Below are 11,663 nucleotides of genomic sequence, written 5' to 3'. Positions count from 1 at the left end.
CCTGGGGCCCCATATGCTGCCTGGGGCCCCTGTGCTCTGCCTGGGGCCCCATAGGCTGCCTGGGGCCCCTGTGCTCTACCTGGGACCACTGTGCTCTGCCTGGGGCCCCATGTTCTGCCTGGGGCCACTGTACTCTGCCTGGGGCCCCATAGGCTGCCTGGGGCCCCTGTGCTCTGCCTGGGACCACTGTGCTCTGCCTGGGGCCCCATATGCTGCCTGGGGCCCCTGTGCTCTGCCTGGGGCCACTGTGCTCTGCCTGGGGCCCCATATGCTGCCTGGGGCCCCTGTGCTGGCCCCTGTGCTCTGCCTGGGGCCCCATGTTCTGCCTGGCGCCCCTGTGCTCTGCCTGGGGCCACTGTGCTCTGCCTGGGGCCCCATATGCTGCCTGTGGCCCCTGTGCTCTGCCTGGGGCCCCTGTGCTCTGCCTGGGGCCCCATGTTCTGCCTGGGGCCAATGTGCTCTGCCTGGGGCCCCATAAGCTGCCTGGGGCCCCTGTGCTCTGCCTGGGGCCACTGTGCTCTCCCTGGGGCCCCATATGCTGCCTGGGGCCCCTGTGCTCTGCCTGGGGCCCCATATGCTGCCTGGGGCCCCTGTGCTCTGCCTGGGGCCCCTGTGCTCTGCCTGGGGCCCCATGTTCTGCCTGGGGCCCCTGTGCTCTGCCTGGGGCCACTGTGCTCTGCCTGGGGCCCCATATGCTGCCTGGGGCCCCTGTGCTCTGCCTGGGGCCCCATATGCTGCCTGGGGCCCCTGTGCTCTGCCTGGGGCCCCTGTGCTCTGCCTGGGGCCCCATGTTCTGCCTGGGGCCACTGTGCTCTGCCTGGGGCCCCATAGGCTGCCTGGGGCCCCTGTGCTCTGCCTGGGACCACTGTGCTCTGCCTGGGGCCCCATATGCTGCCTGGGGCCCCTGTGCTCTGCCTGGGGCCACTGTGCTCTTCCTGGGGCCCCATATGCTGCCTGGGGCCCCTGTGCTCTGCCTGGGGCCCCATATGCTGCCTGGGGCCCCTGTGCTCTGCCTGGGACCACTGTGCTCTGCCTGGGGCCCCATATGCTGCCTGAGGCCCCTGTGCTCTGCCTGGGGCCTCTGTGCTCTGCCTGGGGCCCCATATGCTGCCTGGGGCCCCTGTGCTCTGCCTGGAGCCCCATATGCTGCCTGGGGCCCCTGTGCTCTGCCTGGGGCCCCATGTTCTGCCTGGGGCCCCTGTGCTCTGCCTGGGGCCACTGTGCTCTGCCTGGGGCCCCATATGCTGCCTGGGGCCCCTGTGCTCTGCCTGGGGCCCCATGTTCTGCCTGGGGCCACTGTGCTCTGCCTGGGGCCCCATAGGCTGCCTGGGGCCCCTGTGCTCTGCCTGGGACCACTGTGCTCTGCCTGGGGCCCCATATGCTGCCTGGGGCCCCTGTGCTCTGCCTGGGGCCCCATATGCTGCCTGGGGCCCCTGTGCTCTGCCTGGGGCCCCATATGCTGCCTGGGGCCCCTGTGCTCTGCCTGGGACCACTGTGCTCTGCCTGGGGCCCCATATGCTGCCTGGGGCCCCTGTGCTCTGCCTGGGGCCCCATATGCTGCCTGGGGCCCCTGTGCTCTGCCTGGGACCACTGTGCTCTGCCTGGGGCCCCATATGCTGCCTGGGGCCCCTGTGCTCTGCCTGGGGCCACTGTGCTCTGCCTGGGGCCCCATATGCTGCCTGGGGCCCCTGTGCTCTGCCTGGGGCCCCATGTTCTGCCTGGGGCCCCTGTGCTCTGCCTGGGGCCCCTGTGCTCTGCCTGGGGCCCCATGTTCTGCCTGGGGCCCCTGTGCTCTGCCTGGGGCCACTGTGCTCTGCCTGGGGCCCCATATGCTGCCTGGGGCCCCTGTGCTCTGCCTGGGGCCCCATGTTCTGCCTGGGGCCACTGTGCTCTGCCTGGGGCCCCATAGGCTGCCTGGGGCCCCTGTGCTCTGCCTGGGACCACTGTGCTCTGCCTGGGGCCCCATATGCTGCCTGGGGCCCCTGTGCTCTGCCTGGGGCCACTGTGCTCTGCCTGGGGCCCCATATGCTGCCTGGGGCCCCTGTGCTCTGCCTGGGGCCCCATAGGCTGCCTGGGGCCCCTGTGCTCTACCTGGGACCACTGTGCTCTGCCTGGGGCCCCATATGCTGCCTGGGGCCCCTGTGCTCTGCCTGGGTGTAGGACACTGGTGACGTCACTTATCTCCGGACATTAGCTCCGGACATTAGCTCCGGACATTAGCTCCGGACATTAGCTCCGGACAAAGCCACGGAAGTTGGCACAAATTGCAGGAAGTAGTATTCTAGGCAATTAATCTCCGGACATTAGCTCCGGACATTGGCTCCGGACATTAGCTCCGGACATTAGCTCCGAACATTATCTCCGGACATTAGCTCCGGACAAAGCCACGGAAGTTGGCACAAATTGCAGGAAGTAGTATTCTAGGCAATTATATATTAGACAAGTAAAGCTAGGGCCCTACTGCTATATGGAGGCACAGAGGGGGCACTAGTACTACATGGACGTACAGATGGCGCACTAGTACTATATGGAGGTACAGAGGGAGAACTAGTACTATATGGAAGCACAGGGGGGCACAAGTGCTATATAGAGGTACAGAGGGGACACTGGTACTATGTGGAAGCACAGGGGGGCACTAGCACTATATGGAGGTACAGAGGGGGCCTTGTGCTATATGGAGCAGAGAGGGGGCACTAGAGCTATATGGAGGCACAGAGAGGTCACTAGTACTATATGGAAGCACATAGGGGGCCTTGTGCTATATGGAGCACAGAGGGGACACTAGTACTATATGAAGGTACAGAGGGGTCCTTGTGCTATATGGAGCACAGAGGTGGCACTAGTGCTATGAGGCACGAAGGGAACCCTAGTACTATGTGGAAGCACATAGGGGCCCTAGTGCTATATGGAGCACAGAGGGGGCACTAGTACTATATGGAAGTACAGAGCGGGCACTGTTACTATATGGAAGCACAGGGGGGCACTAGTACTATATGGAGGTACAGAGAGGGCCGTTTGCTATATGGAGCACAGTGAGGACACTAGTACTATATGGAGGTACAGAGGGAGCACTAGTACTATATGGAAGCACAGGTGGACCTTGTGCTATATGGAGCACAGAGGGGGCACTAGTGCTATAATGAGCATTGAACATCTGTGGACAGATCTTAAAATTGCTGATCTGAGAAGGGGCAATATCAGAGACCGGGAGTGAGTAGGTGGCAGTGTCACTAGCATGATTAGGCAACTCAGCCTCAATCCAGCCAAGTGTTGGGACTTGTGCTGCCCATACAGGGAGTGTGGGCGTTTCTGGAGAACAATAGTACAGGAGGTGTAATTAGCTCCCTACTATGACCTATAGGACAGCATCACACCCTATTTAAACTCCCAACACTCTGTTGGTCGTTTCCAGCTATAAGTGGATAATGACCCTGCTTAGAAACTCCTGTTTCTTTGCTATCCAACCCTGCTTGCTTGATTGCTGTTGCTGACCTTGGATTGATTTAGCCTTGACCACCAGATGATCCTTGGCTATTACCTGACTGTATCTCTTACTTCTGATTTTGTATGATACTTGTCTCCTTTGGTTTTGACCCGGCTAATTGACCATCCTCTATAATCCCACTCCATTGGCCAGCAGCTACTCCACAGACACAACCCCGGGGTCCCTGTTGTAAGGATGTAACGACTGAAGGCCAGAGTGCCTCAGGGAACTATAAATTGGAGTGGGTTATACAAAGTCTGCCCCTTGAAGACCTATTAAGAGCTGCCAAATATGCTATTGAAAAGCTCATGAACTTTAACATTTTTAAAATTTTACCAAACCATTTGTTTTACTGAGGATATGACAAGAATATTCAACATTCATCAACTACATAGCCAATAACAAAAACAATACATTTGTTTTGGTGAAAATAATTATCCACATTTCTGTTTCCATTGACAAACTGTTACATATGAGTATTTTCCATTTAAGCAACACTTCACAGCGAATACATTCTAATCCAAAACAATCCTGGAGCGATTCCATCATGTCAAAAATACTGTAATAAAACAGAAGTGATAGACCAAATTTTAGAATCCAAAAAGTTTCCAAGTGCCATCTGTGTGTATTGGTTACAGATTGTCTGCATAATCTAGAAGCCCATTATCCTTACTGATCCTGGAGCCAAGTGGTCAAGTAGATACTAGAAATATGTATGCCGGGGGAATTTAGACTCATACATGAAGGGGCTATCATAAGACATAGGCCTAGGTGGGCTAGCAGAGGAAAGAGAATGAAAAGTGCTTGTATTGTATGGTCCATCCATCAACATAATAAATATGGTGGTCATATAATGTTGGTCACCAGCCAGTATCTGTGTAAGTACAGACACAGAGGGCTATTAAGTACATGGACGGTGTGTGAACAGATGCTACGAGGGTCCTGACTTGAAAGAAAATTTGTATTGGCAAAAAAGTGATAGTTAGATAAGTGAGATGAGCGAATAGGCCAGTCTAGAAAAATGCATTTTTAGGACAAGAAGATTAAACCCTTCACAAACTTGCAATTTTCCATTTTTGCGTTTCGTTTTTTGCTCCCTTTCTTTACCAGAAACATAACTTTTTTAATTTTTCGATCAAATCAGCTTTTATGTGCTGGGAAAAATGTGGGGTCATTGCCGGAGCCTGCATCAAAGGGAGATAGACAACCTTGTATGTACCTATACCTCCAATGTCATAAAGGGGTTAAAACTGTGGTTATTGTTAATGGAATTGACTGGGTTAGTGCATTCTAAAGAATTGGTGCAGCATGCAAGAAGTCTTGGAGACATGAGTGGGAGGTTTGAATTATTGGGGATTTTAGTCTTAGGTCATTAGCAGAATAGAGGGCATGCATAGGGTGGTAGACAGAGTGGAGGGAGGAGATTAGGGTGGTGCTGAACAAGGAGCGCTTTGTGGGTGAGAGTGAAGTTTATATTGCACTCTGTATTGGAGGGGTAACCAGTGCAATGACTGGCACAAGGTAGAGGCATCAGTGTAGTGGTTGGAAAGGAATATGATCCTGGCAACTGCACGACAGATGGCTAGGAGACTAATATCTGCGTGTGAGGGATTATCACATGTGACTCATGTAACAGTGAAGGGTAAGCCACTAATTTGTGCAAAGTGACTAGAACTGCCATTGCAGCACATTACTGCCATCCAGAAGACACCTAGAGGGGTTGTAAGCTGCACAATGAGGGTGAGAAGAGCTGCTAATAGTGACAAGGGGACTGTGGCAGAGTGATGGAAGTGCTGCAAAGGAAAGTGCTAGAAGAGGTGTCACAAGAGTAAGTGCCAATTGTTTGTCGCTATGGAGGTCAGACTGTTGTAACCACCAAGTTTGTTACCTCCTTGTGAGTAAAGTTCTCCAATGGCCATCAGAGAATATCTTCATCCTTCCTCCTTCCCTGAGAGGAGAACCATTATATCACGTAGAATCACTATATACTCATCATAGTAAAATGGGAATACTAACATGTGAATACCCATAATAAAGCAGAGTTCTCAGTTGTGTAATGGTGTCTTGTACTTTAGTAAAGGGGCGCCTGCTGCCACCTACTTGGATAAAGTATCAGCTTAAAATAGGGAGAGTCTCATTCTTCTCATTCTCAGTTTTCTTAATTGATACATTTAAGAAATCTAATATGATGGACAACCACAGGTGAATATTTTCACTTTCTAATCATGTACTTGACAGGTTTTTGCTTCTTGCTCGGTTGATGCTTCAGTTCGTATTTGGGACATCAGAGCAGCTCCTAACAAGGCGTGCATGCTGACGGCCAGCGCGGCCCACGATAACGACGTCAACGTGATCAGCTGGAACCAACATGAGCCTTTTATCGTCAGCGGAGGAGATGATGGTGTCCTCAAGATTTGGGACTTGCGCCAGTTTCAGGTCAGTGTCTGGCAGTAGGCATTTGGTTATTACATCGTGCATACTTGTATAATAAATGAATGCTGTATACTCACTGCTGATGTTCAGTAAGCGAGTGTTCACACAGTTTATAGGAGAATCTCCTATAGGTGCCTCTGATGGTTCCCACAGTATAGGCTTATAGTGAAACACATCAGCCATAGACTCCATGTGAAAAAAATGAAATATATATCATATTGTACTAATATATATATTTTTTTACTGAATGCTTCTGTGGAGCGCCCCCGTGTAGGGCAATGGGGTACTTGGTAACGGGTCCCTCGGTTCTCGGTGGGGATGTCACGGTGGCTGACCCAGTCTGTGGCCCTAGGGAACGTCCGTTGATGAATGGGGGAACGGTCTTTAAAGGGATAATGTTCGTGACGCCACCTGTGGTATTCGGTCAGGGTGACCGACACTGCTTAGGGGTCCGCTGGGGAGATGTGATGGCAGCTAGATGGTATACCTTCCCACAGGTGAAGTGTATCCCCAGGGCTTCCCAGAGTGTGGATGGTGCATGGTGTGAGGCGCAGTGAAGAACGAGGACACAAGGTTGCAGTCTCTTTACCTTTACTGAAGGCTTCAGTGTCCACAGTCCAGGGTATGGACCACAGGGTAGGCAGAGTCCGGCCGGTCTGAAGGCAAATCCAGAGTCCCCTTATCCAGGTGGAATTCAGTAGCCTTCCTGTAGCGCCTGGGTGTTGTAGTACCTCCCTGCTGAGCTTCTCGGTAAGGTCCTCACAACTGCTGTAGATGTTTCTTTCTCTCTGTCCCCCAGATGGATAGGAACAACCCGTATAACTGATGGCCTGAAGCTTTTTACAGGGACTCTATCATGCCCCAGCCCCCATAAGTTGCCACCGTGCCTCCTGGCTATAAGTCGGGCAGGTAACGTGGAATTAACTGTCCTGCCAGTCTCTGAAGTAAAGCGTAGAGACTATTACTCACTCGGTATTCTGGCTACCGGATTCTGCGCCTCAGGGGGAAGCAGCTTGCTCCTGGCTGATCTCCCTCTGATATTCCTCTTCTGTGCTCTGCTTTCCTGCACACTCTCTGCAATATGTTCACTTTAGTGTCTTCTTCCAGGAGCTGCAGCACTTCAGGCTCCAGGACTCCTTCCTCTCCCTCTGTCTTCCAGACAGGAACTGAACTCTGAACCCCTTTTCCCTCCAGATCAGGATGTTTCATAGGGGAGTTCACCTTAAAAAGGCTTAGAGCTCCCCCTTCTGGTCTGGCGTGTGAACATGTTGCATGCATTGTGTTTACCTGGTGAAGAGATCTCCTTTATTGCCTTCAGACGTAACATCACTCCTCCTGGTGGAAGAACGACATTACAGCAACGACCAGGACTCTGGGGAGCTGCATCTGTATAGAATAATCGGCTACACTATTCTATACAGCAAGAAATAACATCCACTAAAGTATACGGTCTTGGCAGGACAGTCCTGACATCCCTTGGGGAAATGTTTGATGTGTTTGGGCCGTATACACCAGGAGCTTTCCTGGCGCAAATGCAATTTGAATTCTCCCTAATCCCCCCCTTTTCTAATGGCAGATTTCCTCCATTCCTTCGCCCCTGCTCCTCTATAGTTCCTGTGCATGTGTTGGCATGGGAGCATAATACAGATAGTAAAGAGACAAATCTCCATAGAACAATGGCTTTCTATGGAGCTGTAATGGACGCTGTGTTTTCACTCAGGATCGCACATATATGATCTTGAGAAAAATTTTCAACAGTTACCACAGTCTGGATGGCTGCTTTGGCATCTGTTCATACCTGCCATGCACATTATTTTGTCCTTGGTATGGTCAATAGGAGCCTATAAAGTATGTTTAAAGGGTTTTTCTACTTTTAGGAAAGTGGACCCAAAATGCTTGCAGGCATGTACAATAACAAAGGCAGAGGTTACTTGCCCTTCCCTGTTCCAGCCCAGAGCATCCGCCGCCATCCTGGTCCCTGACTTTGTGCTGCAGCCGTGACGTCACGTAGACTTCATGTTGTAGCCAGTCGCTTGCGTTCAGTGGCACGTGCGATCTACATCGGCAGAGCGGTGACGCATGATGTTGCCGTGATGTTACCAATGCAGCCAAAACAGAGACCGGGGCAGTGGCGGAGAGGGGTGTACCATCCTCCTTTGTTTTACATGCCTGCAAGTGTTTTGGGTCCACTTTGCTGAAAGGGAATAAAAAATAAAGTATATGCTAAGTTTATCAAGATACAATATATTTTCAACTAGCATACGTCGTGGTGTGTACTGGGTCTTATTATTGTGACCCCCCTTGTCTTTATGTGATGGGCGAGGCATTCGAATATACTGTAATTCTTTCAGATCGCTTGGCATCACTGATTAGAGGAGCAATGGCTTCCCTTCAGCAGCTTCTCTGTAGCCGGAGTTGGTGCTCTTGTGAAAGTTTGGACTAGCTGTTTGGTATCACTGCTGCTCCAGACTGTGCTCTGAGGCTGCTTGCAGAGGTAACGATACGTCTGCAGCATGGGGAAAGCGCAGAGGGACTGAAAGTGGCCTAATCTAGATAGCTTCAAAGCAGTACCAGTGGCTTATGCATGTTACCTAAGTAACGGGCCTCTCTGAGACTGCAGGGTGGCTGGTAACTTTAGAAACGAGCTGTACACTATAAGATTAAAAATCTCGCCTTTCTTAAGAAAAGATTATTCTTAATAAGAGTTCATTGCTAAGTTGCTTGTTTTTACACTTGAGACAACCCTTTTTCCAAGCTGCTGTTTTTCTCTTTTCCCCACAGAAAGGAGTCAGTGTGGCCCGGTTTAAGCAGCACACGGCCCCGATCACCTCTGTTGAGTGGCATCCTACAGACAGCGGGGTGTTTGCCGCTGCTGGTGCTGATGATCAGATAACTCAGTGGGATCTTGCAGTGGAGAGAGATCAGGATCAGGAGGGTGACACAGAAGACCCTACTCTACAAGCCATCCCACCACAGCTGCTGTTTGTTCACCAAGGCGAAAAGGACATTAAGGAGTTGCACTGGCATCCACAGTGCCCGGGGGTCATCATCAGCAGAGCTTTGTCTGGTTTCAATGTGTTTCGTACCATCAGCGTGTGACGCCGTTCACCACCCATCACCATCGACAACTTGGCAACTTGTGAAGCAATCAGTGGTGTAAATGACACGACGGCCGGGTACAACTGATCTCTCATCTGTGGGTTTACTGAAAATTCACCAATAAGTGTGGTCTTTATATAAGTCTTATAACTAGTTGGGGATTTGGCCAGGTGCCCAAAATTTATCTAGAAAGAAGGCGTCTGCCTTCGGTCTTCTGCCTTGCATTGATGGATGCTTACAAACACTGTGTGTTTTCTTAAAGTCTTTTGGATCAGATGTAAGAGGGTGGTGCTGTTATGGACAGTAACACGCTGCCACTTTAAGAGACAGCACCCCCTTGTCTGGTGTGATGGAATGTTATGCTTCCCCCTGCTATAGACTGTGAAGTTGAACTGCCCTAGAAAAAGGGGATGAGTTGAGCCTGAACTGTGTGTGTGAGGTGAAGCTGCTACAGAGAGAACTTTGTGCTGTTTTCTACAAGAAAGGTCCCACAGCCTGGGACAGAGTGTACTGGTGAAAATTGCAAGACTTTTCCGGGTACAGCAAAGGTGGCTGTTCTGTGCTAGTTTGTGAAGCCACGAAGATACTGAGAAAGGGACTTACAGTTTCCAGGAGCATCCCTAGGACCCAGAAGCAAGGAGAAGACCACGTTTCACAGAGCTGACAGAAAGCCGGGCGCACCACCATATTAGACTGCTGGGGGCCCCCCTTGGACTGGATCTGATTCCCCAACATCACCGTGAGTTTGTTCCTGTTTGGTGCACCTGTTAGGGCCTAGTGTAGGCTTCAGTAGTCAGTACACGGCAGCCGTGTGGCCTGCTTAGTAAAGTCCAGGGAGGTTATATGTAGAGTAGCATCGTTATTTGTTTAAATTTGCTGGTTAGACATATTTTGAGTTGGAGCACCGTGCTATTTTAACGGGAAAGATAACGTTTATAACTCTTGTAAATTGTCTCTTGCCATTGCATACCCGTTTGCATCTTCCTCACCCACTTCATTCCTTGCCTCCCAATAAATCTACTCTTTGTTGTTTGCACCTCGTCTTGTGTACAGTAGTCTTCCTGCACCGTGGTGGTCCCCCGGCCATCGCTTCACAGATATGACCTTAAAATATATTGTTTTGTCTCTTTTCTATGTACTAGCATCCTTGATCAGTCTGACATGCTTGATTGCAGATTTCTTTGTGAACATGATGCTATTTAGAAGAAAGCACTGAAAACCTTAATGACTATATATATATATATATAATATATATATATATATTCAAAAAAAGAGGAACAGCACAAGTCTTTACTTATCCTTGCGTGCAAAGCCTCCAGGCAACCTGTCCAATGGTTATCCAAAGTCCACAAATTCAAAAAAGAATAAATTAAGAAAATGGATTTTTTGAATATATATATATATATATATATATATATATATATATATATATATATAAAATAACAAATAGAAAAAAACAAGAAGGCAGCACTCCAAATCCTTTTCAAGTGAAAAAGTGCATGGTTTATTAAAAACCCACATCTCTGTGCGACGTTTCGGCTCACTGAGCCTTTCTCAAGCAGTGGGTGTTAACAACAGTTGTGTTTTTATAGGCATAATCCACAATCATTTACATATTATAATAGTCATAAATATACATATTTGCATGATATCTTTCAAACTTACATCTTATCCAAAATCCTCTGTGCAATTCCTAACATATAGTAAAGTGCAATATGCTAAACTGCTGTAATATATTGCTCTCCACAGTTCTCTCATTAATAATGCTCTATTAAACTTCCTTCTGTAAAGTGTCACGTGCTGTAGTGTATATTATAATTTATATCTCTTACCCTGCTCCGGATTAAGCCAAACCACATGGAAGACGCTGCTTTTGCCGTTTCCGGCGTTCTATAATTCACACTGCGCATGTCACAGTATAGCTCTGCCCTGTCATGAGCTGTCAGCCAATTACAATGCATGTGCGGCTCTCCTCTCCTTGCGCACGTGCACTATTGTTTCATCCATATCGTGAATCCATCTTAGATGTGGCAAGGATTTGTTCTTATGTGCTGTTCCGTTTTTTTCTTATATATATATATATATATATATATATATATATATATATATACATCTATATATATAATTGTCTAAGGGTTTTTCCGTCTGTCTGTCTGTCTTTCTGTCTGTCTGTCTGTCTGTCCTGGAAATCCCGCGTCTCTGATTGGTCGAGGCCGCCAGGCCTCGACCAATCAGCGACGGGCACAGTATCGACGTAGATGTCATAATGGTTGCCATGGCGATGATGATGTCATAAAGGTTGCCTCGACCAATCAGCGACGGGCACAGTCTGCTGCGAATTCTGGAATCATCATTGTCCATATACTACGGGGACATGCATATTCTAGAATACCCGATGCGTTAGAATCGGGCCACAGTCTAGTATATATATATATATATATATATATATAATGATATGAGTCCATAGTTAGGCCTTGAAGGAGTTGTCCAGGTTCTTCACAAGTCTGCAGTTGCTCTGTGTGACTAAGGATTTTCTGGGCCAGGAGCGAGCATGTGACTGCAAGTATTTTTTCTTTACTTGTTAATATAGCACCATTAATTCCAGCCCTTTACAGACATTATCAAGTTTGTGATATGCAAACTACTG

At 49.4% G+C, this 11,663-nt stretch overlaps 1 protein-coding gene across 1 annotated transcript; it reads left to right on the top strand.

Moving 5' to 3' along the window:
• The first annotated feature begins 5,762 nt into the window (after positions 1–5,762).
• On the top strand, positions 5,763–9,244 carry LOC143769098 (glutamate-rich WD repeat-containing protein 1-like). The gene is made up of 2 exons (XM_077257676.1): positions 5,763–5,920; positions 8,699–9,244. The coding sequence occupies exons 1-2, from the start codon at positions 5,795–5,797 to the stop codon at positions 9,014–9,016; spliced, it is 444 nt and encodes a 147-aa protein (XP_077113791.1). The 5' UTR covers positions 5,763–5,794; the 3' UTR covers positions 9,017–9,244.
• Positions 9,245–11,663: the final 2,419 nt, after the last annotated feature.

This window comes from Ranitomeya variabilis, chromosome 4, assembly GCF_051348905.1.
Source record: "Ranitomeya variabilis isolate aRanVar5 chromosome 4, aRanVar5.hap1, whole genome shotgun sequence".
In the NCBI taxonomy this organism is placed as follows: Eukaryota; Metazoa; Chordata; class Amphibia; order Anura; family Dendrobatidae; genus Ranitomeya; species Ranitomeya variabilis.
The sequence above is the reverse complement of the archived record's forward strand: the minus strand, read 5'-3'. Positions and strand labels throughout refer to the sequence as shown.

Bases quoted from the DNA above. Each gene is read 5' to 3' on its own strand.
- LOC143769098 (XM_077257676.1), top strand. From the start codon at position 5,795: ATGCTGACGGCCAGCGCGGCCCACGATAACGACGTCAACGTGATCAGC. The intron at 5,921-8,698 runs GTCAGTGTCTGG...TTTTCCCCACAG, and splicing joins GGGACTTGCGCCAGTTTCAG to AAAGGAGTCAGTGTGGCCCG.